The sequence below is a fragment of the Pyrgilauda ruficollis genome, unplaced genomic scaffold, assembly GCF_017590135.1.
Source record: "Pyrgilauda ruficollis isolate IOZ18807 unplaced genomic scaffold, ASM1759013v1 scaffold156, whole genome shotgun sequence".
NCBI lineage: Eukaryota > Metazoa > Chordata > Aves > Passeriformes > Passeridae > Pyrgilauda > Pyrgilauda ruficollis.
In genome coordinates, this window is record NW_024514321.1 from 303210 (window position 1) to 323598 (window position 20389).

Genomic DNA, 20389 nt, shown 5'->3' on the forward strand with positions numbered 1-20389 from the left:
TATCAAAATGAATAAATCATTGGTATAGCACGGTAGGTCAGAAAAGCAGTATTTTCTGCCTTGCAAAATACTGAAGACAGAGGCATCAAATTGAAATTAGACCTTTCATACATTGAGAACAGTTTTAGGTCAAAGGAAATATTCTTATAAATAGTGATTGTAAACAATAACATTCTCTAAATAAGTTTTTTATTGTTCTCTGAAGACATTAAAGTAAGTACACGGAAATTTTTCTCACTTGCTGACTATTTAATGCAGAATAAATAATTATCAACAAGCTGAAATTGGAACCCCATTGGTAAACTATCATCACCCCTACTTTGCAGCTGAGGAAATTGGAGCAGAAGGTGTCTCCAGGAACAGCCTACACCTCACTCAGCAGTACAAAGACAGTTTGATAAGAATCCTGACAGGAAGACAGTTAAACTGTCCTGTCCAAAACAAATCATCACTTGGTTCCAGCACACCTGACAGTTGTCACACAAGCACAAAACATCACCATCTGTGGTGGTGGGAGTATCTGCAGGTAGTTTCTGGAGCCACTACTCAGTGAAGACTGTTTCTGCAAGCTTTCCCACTGCTGTTTAACAGTGTGTACGTACAACACTTGGTTTTGCCTCACAGCATTCACACCTTCAACAGCAACCACTGATGGTCCAAAAATTAAAAGACAGTGTGATACAAACAACAAATGCAAGGGATAAGAGCCTTAGAGGGATTATTTGTTAGGGGAATGGGTTTCATAGGATGCAATGATACGGTGAGAAGAGGGATGAGAAGACTGGCAGTCCTTGGTCACAGAACACAAAGGAGCATTGTAGTGCCACTGGAAATGAAAATTAAATCCACAACAATATGTGATTAACTACTTTATAAACTTCCTTCCTCTGACTAGCCTAAATTTCTGGGACATTCTGTAAACCAAAGAGAAATTTAATCACCTCTATCAAGCATAAAATATTTGAACTGGATCATAATCAGTTTTTATTACATCTTTGTTCTTAGAGCAAATCCTTAAATCAGCAGTGGAACTCATGACCGATTATACAATGTGCTTAAGAACGAGGGAAAATGTAAACACAAAATGCTCCAATTTAATCTGCATTTTTACTATTAATAGCAGCAAAAGTAGACAATGTCTATTCGGCCTTCACAAAAACAAATCCGTGTTCCACCAACAGGGCTCAGGCAGAAGACTACAGAGATCCATTAATTTACAGACCCACCCATGTCCTACACACTGTACTGAGATTTGACTGAAAATGTAAGCAATGCTGTCTGAATCATCTAAACACTGTGGAGTTTTGTACATATTTAAAAGCACTGCATTTGCCATTTCCCCATTACCCTTGATTTGCCTGGAAATCCTCTGCTCTTTCTGTAACACTTTCCTGTGCAATCCTGACAGACTTGTCATTTTTTTCCCCATTAAGCCTATAATTCAGTAATTATTCCTTCACACAGGTGAAATGAGCAAAATGCTGATTGGACAAGAGCACACACTCCTCCAAGCTCTCCCAGATTCATGGCTTTGACCATCTGTGTCCTTCTCGACTCAGCGCCCACAAGCCATCCGTCACCAGAAGAGCCCACGTGGTGGGGAGAACATGATGGGGAATCCTTCAGCCCACAACAATACCTCACAAACTTCAGGATGCTGAAGGGGAAGACAATCCTCCAGATACACAGCAATAACTCCACGCGAATACCATCATCATTTTGATGTGAAGGAGCACCACGGTTTGGATGTGTGACGTTTTGAACGACACCTTCCTTACCTTTGTCACCCCTCGACAATGCGAACTGGACTCAAGTGCGTGAAAAAATCTATACTTGAGCAACAGCTCAAAAGAACAAACAGATGGGCCCTGGGCAGCAAAAATGTTATGTTCCCAAACAAAGCTATTCTATACTGTACACATTACCCTAGACAGTTTGGCACAATCCACCCCAGCATGGCAATGGGCTGAACTGAAGTAATGACGATATGACTGACTGAACACATATCTGGAAAACTGGATTATATTCCTGGCTCAGTCACTGAAAGATCTGGTCAAATTGCAGCTGCTGCTATTGCTTTTTTCAGCTTTCAAACATTCTCTGTAATGATGATCTTGGGCTCAGTAGTACCAAGTGGCTTTAGACAAAATTAAGCAGATTCAGGAGTTTCTCTGGTAAGGCTTCACCTCAGAGGGAACTCTTAGTTCTGGCTCATCTGGATTTGGATGTGCAAGTCAGCTGTGCTGCAGAAGAGTCTGTGCTGCTGAGCAGCCTTCTCACGGACGCAGGGCACGTCCTTTCACCTGCTGGAAAAGCTGGCAGAGGAACACCAACTGCAAGCACCTTAATGAAACTGTTGGAAGAACTGAAAATCCCATTGGTGCCTGTACAACACTGTGTGCTTTGTCACAAATCAAAGGAGAGCCCAAGACCATTGTCAGACCTCAAAGGATGAGTGTACTGCAGAATCGGGACACCCCATTTCTCAAAGGAATCTCTGGGAGTTACAAACCAAGAACAAACTGACCAACAATACAGTTTAAACAGAGGTCAGTAATTTCTGGCCCTTTTCAGAAGGCTTTGGAAGTAGTAGCTAAACATAAAATGTTTCCTTATGATTTTAGGGAATGTCCCTGGATTTAATTGTATTGCAGTATAAAATTATCAACACATATCTACACAGAGTACACACATATGCTCCTAATGTGGCTGGACTATTCTACATTGCTGAAAACAAAAAAGCTCTTGAGCTCACATTGCTCAAGTGGCTACTAAATAAATATTCTAAGACATCTTTTGCTTGTATATTCAGCTTTGTGAACAACTGCATAAACTCCATTTTTCCTGCGGCACTCTGGTATACAAAAACTCACTGCAACCAGAGGGAAGCGTTGCAGCAAGCACTGTGACACAGTCATTAATCCAATCATTAGGTCACTGTAGTGAAGCTGTGTGCATGGTTAGCACAAAAGGGGGAAAAAACCTCGGACTGATGACTTCAATTGAAAAGGTCAATATGAAATACAATACTGACAAAGGAATTAAGCACATGCAGAACTCATGCACAAAACTGCATCACATGGGGAATAAACACATGCATTTAAACACTGCTTAAGATAACACTATCTAAGCTACTTATATGGGTAAAAGAACTCCAAAGAAAACGCTTTTGTTTTGTCACAACCCTCCCCTCAAGCCATAAAAACAAAGAGCATATTACCACCAGAATAAAAATGCTGAACTGAAACGGTATAATTCCATTTGTTATTTCACATGTTTGAAACTATGTGTTCCCCACACAACTTCCCTCCCCCAGGAAAACACCCTATCCACTTTTCCTCTAATTCACAGTAGCTCACTCAAACAGCATCACATCTTACAGGATAAAGCTTATATTCCTCTGCTCATAGTTATGCAGAAACTTGGATTTCAGGGGGGGAAAACAAATGCCCATATGTGTGGGAAGAAATAGGGAGGAAAAATTTAGTCTGTACTTAAGAATAAATAGCCCCCTCTATTCTTAAAAACACCATTAACTTGAGACCTTGGTACCCTGTCTAATGTTCTCCTACTGCCCATACAGTAAATTAATGCCTTGAAGCTCCTACTAATGGAAACATTTTTCACCAAGACTGGCAACTTTCTCATCCATGCATAGCTTATTCTAAGTCTCTGAGTTCATTTAGCTTCCCCCCAGAGGTAAATTTATTAAAAGAACTGAGCACCAACCTGAGCCTCCCTCTGCCAGGTACTTGTCCTTTGCATAGATGACAGAATCCAGCATTGACTCAAAGAGAAGGAAATAACCCTGTTTACAGAAAAGGGAAAGAATTTAGAAATCATTGTGTTTCTTATACTTAGTCATTCTGCAGAGAAGTTTTATCAACAGAGTTTAAGAACATTACAAGCGCATACACCCAGAGAGTTTTACAACAGCAGCACTGTCACTTCAAAACTTTTTATATAAAGTATCATCTTTAATTTCCCAAACTGCAAGTATGTAGCACACAGAAAAAATAAAAACACCATCTACACCAACAATTACCCAACAAGAGTCCTATAACAACGAAAGAAATTGAATTCAACTCAAAGCAAGTGAAAAGCTGCATGTATTGATTTTTTAGTAATAACTGTGAGGTTCCAAGAAAAATAAAAATTAAAAATTAAAAAAAAAAGCCCTTCCCCTTCAGATCTGCAAGTAACACTGAAAATATTGTCAGAGAAAGGCCAAATGGAATGCATCTTTGTTTCTTTATATTTGCAACCTCATGGTGCCCTGTATCACCCTCGGCAGTGCTCACTAAGAGAGGTGGAAATAAATTATGTACCAAACATTGGTTCTCTGGGTGTTCTACATCATTTAGCAGCACCCAGACTTGCAAAATTTCCAGGACAAAAATGGTAACAACTAGATTTGCACAGGGCTTTTTTGTGTTGGAATTAATTTTACGGCATAGGATACTGCTATTGGTGTTTAGAATAATTTATTGTAAACTTCAGTGAGTCATTTGCTGAAACAGGGAAATAGCCCTTATTTGAATATTTGAGATACTAAAAAACTCAAAGAGAAGTATCAAATAAAATTAGCCTCTTACAGAGAACATCCCCTTTCTCAACTACTTCTAAACAAACTGCACATTTATGAGATATACAGCCCTTTTTTTCCCATTGATATACTGATTTTATACCATTCCTATCCTCCATGTTTGAGCATCATTGTTACTCAATACTGTAACATATTTCACCTACATCCTCACAACACCAAATCAATTAAGACAAACACCAATAAAGGTTTTGAATTTTCATTTAGCAACCTCATTTTCATTTCACTTAAAACACAGCTTAGCCATATGGCTTGATTTAGTTGGCAAGAACAAAATGGACAACTGAAGTTCAGACTTTGGAGCTGCAGTCCTACAAGCCCAGTCAGCAGTAATTTACCACAAGAAAAAGCTAGCAAGCTGCAGCAGGGAAGTTTCAGATTGGATGTTAGGAAAAACTTCTTCACTGAAATGGTTACCAAGCACTGGACCAGGCTTGCCCAGGGCAGCCCTGCAGGGATCATGTGAATGTGACACCTGGGAATGGTTTAGTGCTGGACTTTGAAGTGCTGGGATGGGCGCAATGATCTTAAAAAAAATGCCTAAACTTCAGAATTGTTGTAAGTGCCATTTTCTGCAGCCTTCAGAACAAAAAAAAAAAAAACAAACTGAAAACCCAAGGAACTTGAAGCATGACATATTTGTATTCAAAGAGAACACAGTGTGAAAATAATGGCCATGTCATTTTATCAATCTGTTTCTTCAGGTAATAGTGCTTCACTGAAAACTCTTCTTCCCAATCTTGCCTGTTCTTCTACTTTACTGTCCAACTTCCGTACATCCTTAGAATAAGTCCCAGAAGGAAGACTACTGTTTTGTGAGCAATGGGGTTGTTAGTAAGCTTTGCTGAACAGCTGAAAAGGCCTGGAGCTCCAGTTGCATCAGGCAGGAATAATTTGATGCCCACAGCAAGCCGAAAGCACAGCATGGAACCACAGCCTTCTTTTTTATATGGTTATGGCTTAAAAATAAAATATGTTTAGCTCACAAAAAGTATTTTTAGATGCCTTTAACTGAAAATTAGTTGTTTTCACAGTATTTTAAAGGTAACCTCTAGGACATATTGAAGACTAGTCACTAGCAAGAGTCAGTAATTCACGAAGTGACATCTTTATGGATTAGCTCTTCAGTTCCTTCTTTCTGCCCACTAAGTATGCCTGCCAACCTGCGCAAGGAGTACAGCTGGAAAACACTCTCTCGGGAGAAATACAGAGAAATTCTCACCATTCTTTCCCTGACCTTTCCACTCTGACACTGCTGGTTCTCCCCCTACTCCCGGTTTTCTTTCCCCCTCATTCATTATAGCATTCCCGTAAGTTACAGAAACCATCAATGCTACTGAATCAAGTAATTTACTACTTACACCAAAACATTCTGCTCAGTGTGCTGTGATCATCTGTAGTGTAAGTCAGAATGCAATTTCACAGCCTGCTGCCCCACCTGTAGGGGAGCCTTCTGGAAAGAGAATTACACCTGACATTTTTCCCTGGGATGCTGCGGAGAACTCTTGCTTTGCCCTCAAAAATGGTCAAGGGTTTATTTTTTCTTAAGCATGTAGTGACATCCTCAAAATCAATCCCTGCAAAGAGATCTCTATGATACAAATCTGTGAGCTGCATATCACTAGTACAATCTTGATAGTGGCTAAACTAAAACACATAAAAGGTGACATTCTCTCTTAAAGACAACCTGAATGCACAGAACACCTGAAATTTTATGCTGTCCCATGACATGTTTTTCTACTAAAAAGCTGGCCATTTCCTTCTCAGGAGGAACGTAAACTCCTTATTTTTTTGTATGCAAAGCTGAAAGGAAATGTTCTCCAGCTAACAACAAAGCCCCATATAAACAGATGTGGCAGGAACAGAAATACCCAGCACAGTGAGTAACTCTGTTCAAGCACACTGTTCTGCCCAAGGAAACACCCACTGAGTCCCCTGAATCCATTAGGAATGTGAATATTGCTACATTTCTTATATATCCTTTATATCTGTATTCTGTGTTCCTCACAGAATTATAAAAGGCTCCTAGATCTTTGATGCCTTAATATTCTGCATTGTTAATTTTTCCCCTAATATTCAAATATACTACAGACTGTTGTATTCATCTTCATTTTAATTCAAAGCTACATAAAAATATTTCACCAACTGATCAAAATATAAGTATTGAAGTTCTTTTAGCTTTAGTGTTTCAGTATTTACATGATAATCTTTGTAGAGAAGAAGAGTTTAAATTATTTAAAAGCATCAAAAAGTGGATTAGCAAGTTTACAACAGCAAGAATTAGCAGAATTGTTGGTACAGCTGAAAAAACCTGCGTAAAGATAGATTTTGGAAGCATTGTTTACCTGCTTGAATAAACACTGTGTTTCCCCTCCACTTGCTATCAAAGATGCATTTTATTATTTTCTATAACATTACTGCACCTGGTCTGGTTCTCCAGATTCAGTAAGGCCCAATACTGAACACTTAATGAGATGAAAAACAGCTATCAAACCACTGGCCCAGAGAGCTGACTTTATCTTTCTTAATCCCTCGTGGTACAAAAAAGTGCATTATTGTCTCAAACTGAAGTTTTCAACTACAAGATTTCCACTGGCCTACACAATAAAGCAAGTTACAGAAGGTACGCAACACAGACTGGACAACAGATTCTGATCTCTAACACAGCATTTAATCTGCCATTAACAAATGCACAAAACTGATGTGGCCCACTCCATGTCATGAAAAAATACATTTTGTTTTACAAAATTCCCTCCAAACCTGCAGCACACTTAAATGACAAGCAACAGCTACACATAAATGCTTCAGCATGCTCTGCTGCAGCACCATCTCCCACATGCCAAGTTTGCCTTCATGCTGATCTTTCATGTACATTTTAATTTAAAAAAAAAGAGGAAGTAATTCATTACTGACAGAGCAAGCTCAAAAATTTCAGCATCACAGCATGACTTTGTCATTATGCACACCCTGTTGTTTCCTTAAACCAATAAAAGTAAGAACATCAAACGGGAAGATGTGAAGAGCAGAAATGTAATCCCCACTACTAGTGTTGACAAAAAAAAAAAAAAAATCATGCAAGGAAATAACTGTGTATCTCTCACAGAAATAGGGGAAAGGAGGAAGGAGAGAGAAGATGGTTTCCAGTGTTTCAGACATGCTCACTTCCTTTTCCCTAGATCTTGAATGCCTCTGTTCACAGCCCATCCTCATGTAATTTCAAAATTATTTTTTTAAAAAAGAAAGAAATACAAAGAAAGAGAAGAAAAAGGAGAAAAGAAAACATTAGCTACCTGACCAAAGACACGATCAAAAGACAAGTACTGGGTTGTATCCTAAGTGTATTTTCATCTGACAGTCCATCTCTTCCCCAGTTTTACCCTGTATAACTCTGCTGCATATTCAGTACCACAAAGCACTGCATTTAAAAAAACCCCAATTTATGAGTACATCTTGTACATTAACATTGTATTCGAGATAACCATCTCAGGCAATTATCTCTCACAGTAGAGCCCCCTTACAAACAAGAAATGCAGACATGCTCAAGTGACTAAAACTAGCAACCTTTAGCTTTACAGTTTTAGCTAGAGAAACGAAGCAAAAACAATACTGATGGCAAGGAAAATTTGCACACAGATGCAGCTGCGCAAGAACATTCCAGAAAAGCATTGCATACATTTTGTTTCTTTCTGCACTCATCTTTTCAATAAGCAGCCTATGAAGTTTACAATTACCCTACCTAAATATGGGAGCAATAATTCAGTCACTTTTGTATGTCATATTTTCCTGCACAAGAATACATCTAAGTCTACACCCTGAATAAGAAGTAAGGGATTTATCTGCAGGTGACTTATGATACAAGCAGACAAGTAACAAAATGTGAGAGCCTGGCACGAGTACACAAATCTTTACTTACACAAATTAAGGTTTTTAAAGGTTTCACGTATCAGAGCTCTAGGCAGGCAGGCAGGATGATGCATCAGAAGCTTGCAGCCCTGATACAAACCAAACAGTCCTGGACACTGACACAAAAGTAAGGTCAGCAGTGGTATTTTATATAAAATCCTCTCATTCTTACATCCAAAAACCTTTCTCCAAGTACTGACAGACTTTCTCATTAGAGAATCTGTCTGGTTATTAGCACAGACCTGGCTCTTGTACTCTTTCTCAAGGCAATGTGGTTCACTGGGTGAAGTGGCCCGTCAGCCCATCCGCTCTCCCTTGCGCTCCTGGCTCACAGCACACAGCAAGTCCCTTCTGTCAGGCTGCAGACTTCACTGAAGTTTTCCTAAAAACAGTGTCCAGCTGTCCCCGGAGTGAAAGTCTGAACAGCTTCATCTGGGCCTCTGGAAGTCCAAGGGGCCCTCAATCTTCAGCAACCTGCCTTCTGGACACCAAGAGAACAGCTCACAGCTCTTCACACCTCCCACTGCCTTCCTCTGTGTTTTACACGCTGGGTTAAATTGAACACAATCACAGAAATGTCCTGGTCTGATGCTGACATTGTCAAACACACAAACTTCAGACGTCACAAGCTGAATTTAGAACATTACAAACATGTTCACTGCTGATTTCTTTCACAGGCCTAAATAAAACCACTGAAGATACAGCTGCTCTTCAATCTGCCTCTAAACTTGGAATATGACAAAAACATATCCAGAGGAATTTAAATTGGGAAAGTATTATTTTAGAAGATGGTAAATATGCATTTGAAATACAAATTTCTACACAGACACACATGCATTCACACACATCTGCCCACTGTGTAATATTTAAGATGCTTCTCCCATTTTCCCATAATTTAAGGCAACAAATTTATAAATGAAAGAGATGGAAGAAGAGCAAGCAGTTTGTGGCAGTCATAGGTCACTTCTGCAATTAAGTAAATGATCATCAGAAACCATCACACTGAGATGCTCATAATGCAATGCTGTAGCTTTTACAAGACACTGCTCTAGTGACAGCTTTTTCAGAAAGCCTAATCTACAAACAATCCTGGGAGAGTGCAGTATTTTTCCTCTCTCTTGCCTCATACTTGTTTTTAATTCTCTGATGTTCCAGACACAGCTCTACAAAAAGAAGCTTATTGTGTACTGGTCTTTAGCAGCATTCTGCACCAAGCAAAACAAAGCTATGGCTCCACCAAAGGTTTGATATTCACTAAACTAAAAGCAGTTTGTTTTCTGAACAGAAAGAGCAACTTTTCACATTTTTGTTACAAAAAAAACCATGAAAATTTTCCTGCCAGTCCATACAGATTCTCTGCATAAAAAGGCAAAATCTGACATAATGAATTATTTTTCACTCTCATGTTCACATATTAAGAACTGATTTCACACTGTATCATGTAGGGAAGGAAATGAAAAAGCAAATTCACAAAAGAAAGCCAGACAAAGAAGAATCTTCATCTGCATTAGAAAACGTAATATTCCTTTCTGGACAGTGGTGGAACATTGTGTATACTGTCCAGCTATCAATCTTACTTCCACTTCATTGTCCTCTTTATCTCTGTCATGCAGTAACCTATAAAAATCCTAACATTCCTAAATATTTAGAATACCTAATTAACTGAAGTGCATATGGCTATGCAATTTTGACATAAAAAAGGTAAATTAGCACACAAAAGAAATATATCCAACATTCAATACTTCATTTCTTACAAGAGCTGAGTCTTGAAATCCTTTAGTTCATCTTAGAGGCACTGATTTACAACATGAATTCAGCTCACCTGTCCGGGTTCCCTTTAAAACCAAATCTTGGGCTCCAGAAGGAGGAATGTGATTTTGGGAACATTAATTTTGGTGCACATATTAGGCAGCTGATCAGAAGTTTCTCTGAAAAAACTATAATTACATTTCTAGTGAAGCCACCATACTGTCAGAAATCGCCAACCATAATGTGCTGTTTTTAAATCACTGGTTTAAACCAATGGCTTAAACTATCCTTGAAACTAGTGAGCTCAACACTAAATTAAGCTCATGCTTCAAATAATGTACATCACAGCAGTGGAGTAAAAACTGCAGATTTCTAATTTCTAGTTCACTGACACATGTAATATTAGACAAATATATACAAAAAAGGCAAATCAATTTATTTTCGTCTTTCCCTGAAAAACAGGTAGATACATATGGATCCACAGTGAGTGCATGACATCCCCACCAAAGGCTACTGCATATAACAGAAGAGCCACAGTTTGTTAAAAAAAGAAACAAACCCCACAAAGAAACAAGTAACACTGAATATAAGCTTTTATTCCTGATCTTAAATTTCAGGCAGGAAGGAATTTTTAAGTCCCAGCAGCTGGAAATAACATGAAGAAAACCTGTGCTTTGAAGTGCTTTTTGAAGGCCTGTGATATGAGGATACTGAATAGCAGAAGTTCACAAAAAACAACAGCTCAAAGAGATGTTTCCTACCACATTTTTGATAGGGAATAGGCATTCCTACATCACTATGAAACTCAGGCTGGCACTGGGTTTTGTAACACAGATTTCTTCATTAGGATTAATGGCAAGTAGCAAGGACAGGTGTGACACAATTACTGGCCACCACACAAAAAAGGTAACAGGCCAACAGCTGAAATCCCATGGATTCCAGGAGATGGCTCATTTAGACACTGCTGTCCATCACACTTCTTTTGTACTTTTGAATCAGTGTTTTTACTGTCATGCTGAAACCCAGCAATGAAAAGCAATGCTGTTTTCAACCTCTCCCAGTATTTGCAGATTTCCAGAGGCAGCACCTCTGGAAAGGAGCCCTCCTTATCACCTTTCCTGCACTGTCAGGAGAGTCCTTAGCTGAAATTTGCAGACTGAAGGTATTTTACCCATCAGAATGAGCTGGCTAGATGACTAATACAATATTTCTCCATTACTTTCACCTGAGCAGCCACAACAGTATGACTGAGTGCTTTATAGATTTCCAAACCAACTTCATAACAGAAACTTGCTGCACCTAGAGCAGCTCAACTGTACTTAAGAGAAGCTTGACTTGAAAGAGCTTGAACAAGAGGGACCAGGAACTGTGTCCAAGTACCACATAATCAGGACTGCCATCCCATTGTGACATTGTCAAAGACACCGCTGGAACCATGATAGATGCTTTGGTTAAAAAAACCCAACTTTTCAAATGAAATAAAACACATCTTTTTCCTGAAAATAACTTGAAAAGAAAAGCCATGCACCTTACCATCCATTCAGATATAATTATGTCCACTTTTTCCAAAGGCAGATCAACTTCCTCAATTCTTCCTTTGACTAATGTAATAATCTTTTCAAGTTTATTTAATCTGCAAGTCAAAACATAAACAAATTAGTTTATATTTCCAATTTACGCTGTCAAGAGAGATATACTGACATCTATATTTCGCATTCTTCCCCTCACAAATTTTTTGGTTTAACTAATCAAGAAACACTAGAAGGTACTATTCCTCAGTTTTATTTCAGAGGGAACGTTTCCAAGTAGCTAAAAATTAACGCAGATTTAGTGCCAGGAGAAGATGGCAGGCAGTACATCTGTATACCTCCAACGTGCCATGCATGCAAATAGGGAAGCTTCAGAAACCAGGAAAACAGAGAAGAAGACAATTTAAAACTGCTGGTCCTCTTTTATTTAGAAGTTGCTTGTTTCCATTTCTCCTCCTCTGACCTCCACAGCAATCAGAGCCTACTCACCACACCAGGAAAGCAATGGAAATTAACTTTTTACAAAGCTGTTTTGCATGACTCGGTTTTTTATTTAACCAAACCAGCTGCAAAGTCACTGAGAACAGAGCTTCCCTCTAAATCAGTACTACAGTTACTGCACAGTAAAGGCACCCTCCCCACTGTGATCTGGGCAAAAGCACCTGCAACGTTCAGTACCTGCAGTGATCAGGGATTAGCTCACATGCACATCATGGTACAACCATCCTGCGTAAGGAGGCAGGGACTGGGACAGGACTGCAGGTTTTGAAACAAGAACTGCAGGATAGTGAAATCAGTAAGTGTGTAAATGCTTGAAATGTACTGCTTTTCTTCTTGGCAAACCATATTAGTCTTTCTGGCACTTATCAGTATTACCATGGCTGTTCTTACAGAGGGCAGAAAAGTATTCTCACCACAGAAATTTATCTTCCCACCGCAGTCCTTATCTCTGCCCCTTCCCTCCCTCTCCTGATATCTTACTCTTACATTCTGTCTGGCTTTCAATGCAGACCAGTAATGACATTAAAAATTCAGCCTAAGAGACAATGGAAGAACGATCAGTATGAAGAGAGGGAAAGGAAAAGGTCAAAGGGCTCTTTGAACACTTGGGCTGTTGCAAAGACAAATTAAATCCTCTGCACAAGACAGTCTTCTGTTAGAGGATAGGAGTTCATTACTAATATCATATTTAATGGTCTAAACAGAAGCAAAATGAGAAGTTCAAAGTGAGAAATGTTAAAGAGCTACCACCCACAACAATAATTTAAGGACTAAAAGAGATCTAAAGATAACTTTCTAAATGACCACATCCAAGGACATGATTTAAAACAACAGAGAGGAAAAGGATTAATTCACTACATATTTGTTTTCAATTCTAATATTACACATTGTAGGAAAAACAGATGTTATTTAGGAAGTCTACTTCAACTTTCTATTCTAGCTTAGCAGTGATGAATGACAAAAATAATTTGCTAGAAATCATGTGCTAGAAATTTTACAGGGAATATTTACAGCAAGAAAAAGAAAAGGCAATAGTTTAGTTTAAAGTAAGTTTACTTTTAAGGCTACTCAAGCTATGTATCCTGGTTCACTTACACACATGGGTTGCACTGTTTCCAGTAATGAACATGCTAGAAATTAACCTGAATTCTGGGAAGGACAAAAGCAATGAGCACACACTTGAATCACAGGTGGAAGTGTGCCTCAACAGTCATTTTTTAAGCTACAGAGTTGTTTAGTGCTCCAACAAATATTTGTTATTCCACTACAACTTTGTCAGCTTTATTCCTTTAGAAAAGTAGCTTTAAACAGACAAATATAAATTGTTTTGATGTGAACTGCAGACTTTAATGTGAATTGCACCTTTTATAGCAGAAAGTACTTATAAATGTGCAGCCTTACTGATTACTTGCTGTGTACTTCAAGTGGCAATTCATCACTCTTAAGAGTTTAAGAGTTTTGATTCATTGCTTTTCTTAAGAGGCCTGCCCTTCTCCTCCCCAAAGAATAATACATATTGACTGTTACATCCACTCTCCCCTAAGTATAAATAACACTCAAAGGACTTTGTGCACTTGTTGAAAGTTATAACAGCCCTAAATTTGTAATCTAGTACATTAGATATAAAACACTATTTCACATTTGCAACTATTCTGAAGATGTCAGGAACTGAGAGGAAAGGTTCTCTTTAAGGAATGAGTTCTTGTTCCAGAAAAGTATTTCAGTCAAACATGCACTTGGTGCTTTTCCCAAGGAGATATTTTAGTAATTTTACAGCATCCAAGTGTGCAGTGCTGCACCACCAATGTGTGAGTGGTATCTAACAAATTCCCCACAGACAACATTACTTCTGTGCCACTTGAGCTTGCACAAAAAAACCTGTCATTCCCAAATTCTTCAGTATCTGCCTGGATTTTATTTTCACAGCTGCTCTTACAAAATCATCCTAAATGAAAAAACATACATGCTGATAGCTTCAGCTATCAACAGTGCATATGGACACTTACACTACTCCTCCCTCATCCTAGGAAATCCTTTGTAAGTCTTCAGATGTCATTGCTTGATTTTTGCATACGCTCAGCCTCCCTAAATATCCTCCACAGGCAAATCAGTGACACGTGGAGTGGATAAATGAACAAGGAGATGGGTCTAGACCATGAGATTCAAGAGTTTAGTGGAGGAGTACAAATCCTAACTGGTAGCTGGGTACCAGAGGTGTCCCTCAGGGCTCAGTACTAGTTCTGATACTAATGAACACCTTTAGAGACCTAACTGGACAAGAGGCACCCTCAGCACTGTTGAATTAGGAGAGAGCAGTTGACAGGGTAGGCCTTTTATTTTCTGTAACACAGACAAATTATATAAATTATTTTAAATTCCTATAAAGAAAGAGAAAACTAATAACCACAACTTCTCCTACCTAATAATGTCCATGGCCTGATAGATGATTTCAGATTGGTCAACTCCAATCACTTTCTTGGCACCCGCTTTGGCAGCAAACATGGACAGTATTCCAGTTCCACAGCCAACATCCAAAACCACCTGAAAGGAATAAATGAAAGCAAAATTATCTTATTTTCCTTGCTATGATTTTTGTACACTTCTTCCTACATCAGTGACATAGCATATTCCAACAGAAGGCAGAAAGTCTTACTGTTACATGCAGAGATACCCAGGCAGACAACGAAGCCCACTAATTCCTGCTGCAGATTAACCCAGTCACATGGGAAAACACAGCAAGCAATTATGTGGGAAACACCTAAAATGTTATATGAAGAGGAAAAAAAGGAAATTTTAGCCTGAGCAATTTTAATCACTGAATCACTAATAACTGAACTGAGAAAACATATTCTAACTGCAGTTTTTAATTAAAAATCTATCCAGAAATTTTATTTAGGAATCCTTTGCCAAACATGGTAACACTGCCTCAAAACAGCTATGGCTCACGATGACTACATTTTAAAATGGTCACTGGCACAGTTTTAACACCTGGAAATATTTTCTATTTAGCACCATTTATAATCAAAATAGAGTGAAAAAAATCCAGTTAAAATTGAATCCTTAGAGTTTTCATGGAAGAGTGAATTTCACCACTGCAGCTGGAAAAAGTATGCCATAAGATCCATGGACATGCCTGGGTTTTTGTATATCACATATCAGCTACCACAGGAAGACTGAAAAGTTAAAAAACTAAGAAAAGAGTACCGAATTTATGACTAAGTGGAGTTGAGCTGCCAGCAGTTTTAAGCTTCACAGATATTTTACCAAGTAGCATTTTTCAGGCCTTGCTATTGTAACAATGTATTTCTTGTGCCGGCTGGAAATTCTCAACAGCTAAAAACCTAATCAATGTGTTACAGCAGATTTTTAAACTGAGTTCCACGCTTGATGTTTTCACAGAATTACTGGGGCTAAAAGGCATCTCTGGAGATTCTGAGGGTGCATTTTATTGCATTGGCCAGACCATCAATGGTCTTACTGTTAGACTCATATCTGATATAGCTAAGCTTTACTAATGGTGTTAAAAAACTCACAGCACTAAACCCAAAAATATTCTGAAGTCTGAAAATCAAAATAAGTTTTCTAAACACTGTGTAGAGCCGCTCATATCATGTACAGCATCTAAGCATGAGCAGAATCAGGAACTGCAAAGAAAGAACTTACTTTCCCATACATAAGACCTAAAAATGAAAGTACAACTTAAAATACGCTTAAATTAACAAGAACACGGAGTCAGAATTAACAGTCATAGCAAGAATTTATTAGAAAGGAAAACTGATTTCACTGTTTCTTCTCCTCACAGCACAGAGTGCCGTAAAACCTACTCTCACAGCTTTCATAACATTAAACATTCTTCCAAAGAAGGCATCAAATTCCTCACTAGTCAATCCTATATTTGAGAACTATAATCCCATTTAAAATATTTTTTAAAATACAAAAAATAAGGCAATAATGCACCCTGCTGCTGATACACTTTCCAGCTTATCAGCTACTGATCACTCTTGCTTTGGCACAAGAAAACCTTGCATTTCACCTGACAAAGAGCAGCAAAGCAAATACTGGAATGCTCTGCCTGCCTTCCTTGTATACAATTCTGTACATTCTGAGGACGGATACAGAACAATGATCCTGAAAGCCAGCATGAACAAAACCAGCTAGTCATCCTTAGCAGTACAGCGTAAGGGAGCTGCTGCTGTGATGGTCTGGGAAGCAGTGACTGAAGCATTGACTATCACCTGTCTCTGTAGAGCCACTCAAAACCTGGAAACAGACTAAAACCCATCAGTACTATGACCTTTAACAGCAGCTTGAGTAGAGGGAAGGGAAGTTGTACACAGAGTTATTTGTTCAACCTGCAACTCTTCTGTAGCTATGTTTCAAAAGGAGTCAACTCTATAACTCAGAAGTTAAGTGAGAGCATGTTATGGTTACAGAAATCCCTAAACTGTGAATCTACTGGAGACCGGAATAGAAAATAAAAATCAACATTCTTGCAGCTGCTGAAATCTCACAGCCTCCAACATCACCTAACATTTCACCTATGGTAGTTAACAAAATCACTGAGCCATGACAGCTAGAAGTCACAGCCAAAAATAAACCACTGTGAAAAAATCATCTTGATGTACAGTTGCATGAAAGAGAGCAATCACCACAAATTGGAAAAAAATCAAAACAGACACCACTTTGGACAGCTGCCCCCGTCACTTAAAAACCCAGACGGAACTCATCTAGCCTTGGGCAGGGGATGGGATGGAAAGGAGGCACTGGAGGGAAAACATACAAGCTGGAATACGTGTGAGGAAGAGAAAGACAAGCAGAGTGATTATCAATTAGCCTAAGCACAAGGGTCTACAGCTCACACATTCTTGCAGCGATCACATATGGCCTCTCACCAAAGACCTGGAGCAGCTGGATGGGTGATTTCACTACACCACAACACGCTGCAGCTTCACATCCTCCTCTGCACTCTAAGCAAAACTGATATCCTGCTTTAAACTCACAGGAGGCCAGGGACTTTGGCCAATTAAATTAATTTCATCAATGAACTCTAAGTAGGACAGTAGTTTAAAAGCTTATTTTATTCCCTGAATATGGCACTGATGCTTGCCTCAGATTTCAGTCTTACAACAAAAACTAAGCATGGCAACAGTGCTTTACCAAATTATTTTGCCACCCAAAAATACTCTCATTGTAAAATGGGACCACGCTCTTTTTACTGAATGCAGCCATCTTCATCACTCCTGCCACGTAATCTGAATTGTCCCATTCTCATCTCAAATACATTTGACAGGTTGAAAACAAAGGCAGCAAGCAGGATTTGTTCAAGTTTTAATAATTTATTTTGAAAGCTGAGACAGAACAAACAAACTGGCTGGTTCTGAATAAAATATGCATAATAAAAAAATGTAGATACTCTGTTATCACCAAGCAATCACACCTCTTTAGTACCCTAAAGGCTAGGATGCAGACTTGCATCAGAAGTGAGTATAAAAACTCAGCTCTTTGAACAAGCTCCTCCCAAACTACCTCACAATTGTCCATTCAGAAAAAACCAAAAAGCATAAGTATGTATTTTCCAGGGAGGAATACCATAAGGGAGCTCTAGGAAATGCAGTATCAGATTTTCTCCTCATTTTTTTTTTTAATTGTTATTAAAATTAAAGGGAAAACAGCCTTTGGAATTTTTACTCATTAGCATAGTCCTGAGAGCATTATACAATACTTTAAGTAAAGTATGCTACACAGCTCCTTCAGCAGAAGTCTGTGACAGATGTCACTTCAAAGCCAGATTTCTGCAGAAAACTCCATTTATTCTCCATAGCAATGTACCAAGAGAAAGCTACATCATTTGGCCAGACACACAAGTTAAGCAGGACACTGGTCACATGGGTGGGGGATACTGGGAACTCAAAGCAATCGAGATTTGGTCTTTCAGTTCAACCTCCACACACCATGATGGGTTTGGATACACCATGAATTTGAGGTAACCTTGATCAAATAACTGCTGCCAAAACCACCTTCAGAAATCAGTTTGTAGATGGTGCGATACTTGAGCTTTTCCTCAGAAAAGTTGAATGCTTTTACAACAGAGTAAGCACACACACTGCCTAAGCTGTTTCCTGAGCATGGTATCTACTCCTGGTGCTGAAGCAACACTGACTCTAACAGTTACTCCATATTTTGTTTTGAATGTTCCCAGCGTGTCCATACAGCACAGGAGACACACTATCAATCATGGAAAAATTACTGTTCCACAAGGCCTCACATTTTGTCTAAACTCAGATCAGTCCTAACCTGCAAAAACCTGCAGTTATCAATTTTAGGGGCATCTGTGAAACTAAATTTCTCTCGGGAAAGTTTTCTTCTCATTATTGATCTTTCTGCTTTGTTAGATGAGTTGCCCACCTACGCAGTCACCTGGCGGCATAATTCTCTGACACTTTTGCTTGTCCTCTCACTATCATCAAAGAGTTTAGAAATGTTTAGTAGAAACAGGCTTGCGACATGAATTGAGGCCAAAAAGGGAAGAAAACTATTTGCTATTTTTTTTTCTGCTACAGTTGCCTATTGAAAACTAAGGTAAGACAGGGAATAGGCATTCCCAGAATACAGGGAACAGGCATTATTAAACACTGAAATACTGTCAGGACAGAACTGTATCTCTCTCACCTCTCCTACAAAGAAAGGCTCAGAGGATTGGGATTGTTCAGCCTGGAAAAGAGAAGGCTTTGGGGTGATCTAATTGCTGCCTTCCAGTACCTGAAAAGAGCCTAAAAGAAAGATGAAGGGACACAAGGGCCTGGAGTGAGAGAACAAGGGGGGAATGGATTTAAATGAAAGAGAGTAGGCTTAGATAGGATACTAGGAAAAAATTCTTCCCTGTGAGGGTGGTGGGGCCCCAGCACAGGTTGCCTAGAGAAGGTGCGAATGCCCCACGCCTGAAAAAAAACATTCAAGGCCAGGTTGGATGGGGCTCTGAGCAACCTAGGGGAAGGTGTCCCTGCCCAGGCAGAAGGATTGGAACAGCATAATCCTGCAGGTCCCTTCCAAACCAAACCATCCTGTGGTTCTATAAGCTCAAAGCACAACAAACTCATTAGAAACAGCCAGCAGAAATACAAAAGACAAGAAGATTATTACTGTACAGGGGTCATAATCACTGTAAGATCCTATCAGAGAAATCCCTCCTCACTGCAAATGAAGCACTAGCCCACAGTTCCAAGCCCTTTAATAATAACTGCTGTAGTGTGCTTTTATACTTTGTAATATTTTGTAATAGTTTTGGTTTTGTATCCCCTTATTTTTCCCAAATGGTTTACCCCTGACTGTACCCCCTCTCTCTACCTGTGTAACCATTCTCCTTTGTTGAGGTCATCCCCAAATCCCTGCCCTGGCTCTCTGTCAGCCACTCAGCATCCCATCCTCTCTAACTAGAACTTTCGGTCCAAGTCATCAAGTGATTAGTCTGAGACCAGGAGTCAGCCCCCAAGTATTATTTTATACGCTATCCCAAATGTCCATCCCTAAGGTTTCATCCCTGGAGGGCCTTTATTGGTCAGCAAATGTATCTACCTTCGGTTTCCTCCCCCACTTTAAATGTAATCTTGGCATTGCTCCCGGGGACTCTGAGCAAGAGGCACCACAGTGGGGCCCCCTCGTGAGCTCCAAACAAACCTTGGACTGGCCCCTTGCTGAGAGTCGATCTTTTATCCTCTACCAGTGTCTCCAGTGTCCCTTCTGATGCAAAGGCCACTAGCCTAGCTGCCATCAGTACCCTCGGGACACCAGAGAGTGTCCCCCTCGCTGTCGGTTGCTTTGGGGCTGTCCCCGTTGTCTGCTGACCCAGGGCTGGCCGGGGTTCCTGAGAGGCTCCCAGAGAGATGGAGACAAACAACCACCCAGTCTGGAGACACGAAACAGCACTAATTCAAAAAAAAAAATCAGTTCTACATGAATTCTTTCCCAGCCCTAATTGCACAGGGCTTCCAGGATATTTTTACTACATCGGGCATACATAGAAATTCACTTAATCCTGGTAAAGAGCCCTCAGAGAGATTCCACCTAATATCCTTGACAAGAGAGGCTCAACTTCACCCCGCCAAGA

The 20389-nt window shown here is 39.4% G+C and overlaps 1 protein-coding gene across 1 annotated transcript in view; it reads right to left on the bottom strand.

Moving 5' to 3' along the window:
• Positions 1-20389, bottom strand: part of PRMT3 (protein arginine methyltransferase 3) — a 55344-nt gene that overhangs the window by 24545 nt on the left and 10410 nt on the right. The window contains exons 8-10 of the mRNA XM_041461864.1: positions 14705-14826; positions 11789-11888; positions 3730-3808 (exon numbers count right to left, since the gene is read on the bottom strand). Of these exons, the coding sequence (XP_041317798.1) occupies positions 3730-3808; positions 11789-11888; positions 14705-14826 (301 nt within the window). The remainder of the gene's footprint in view (positions 1-3729; positions 3809-11788; positions 11889-14704; positions 14827-20389) is intronic.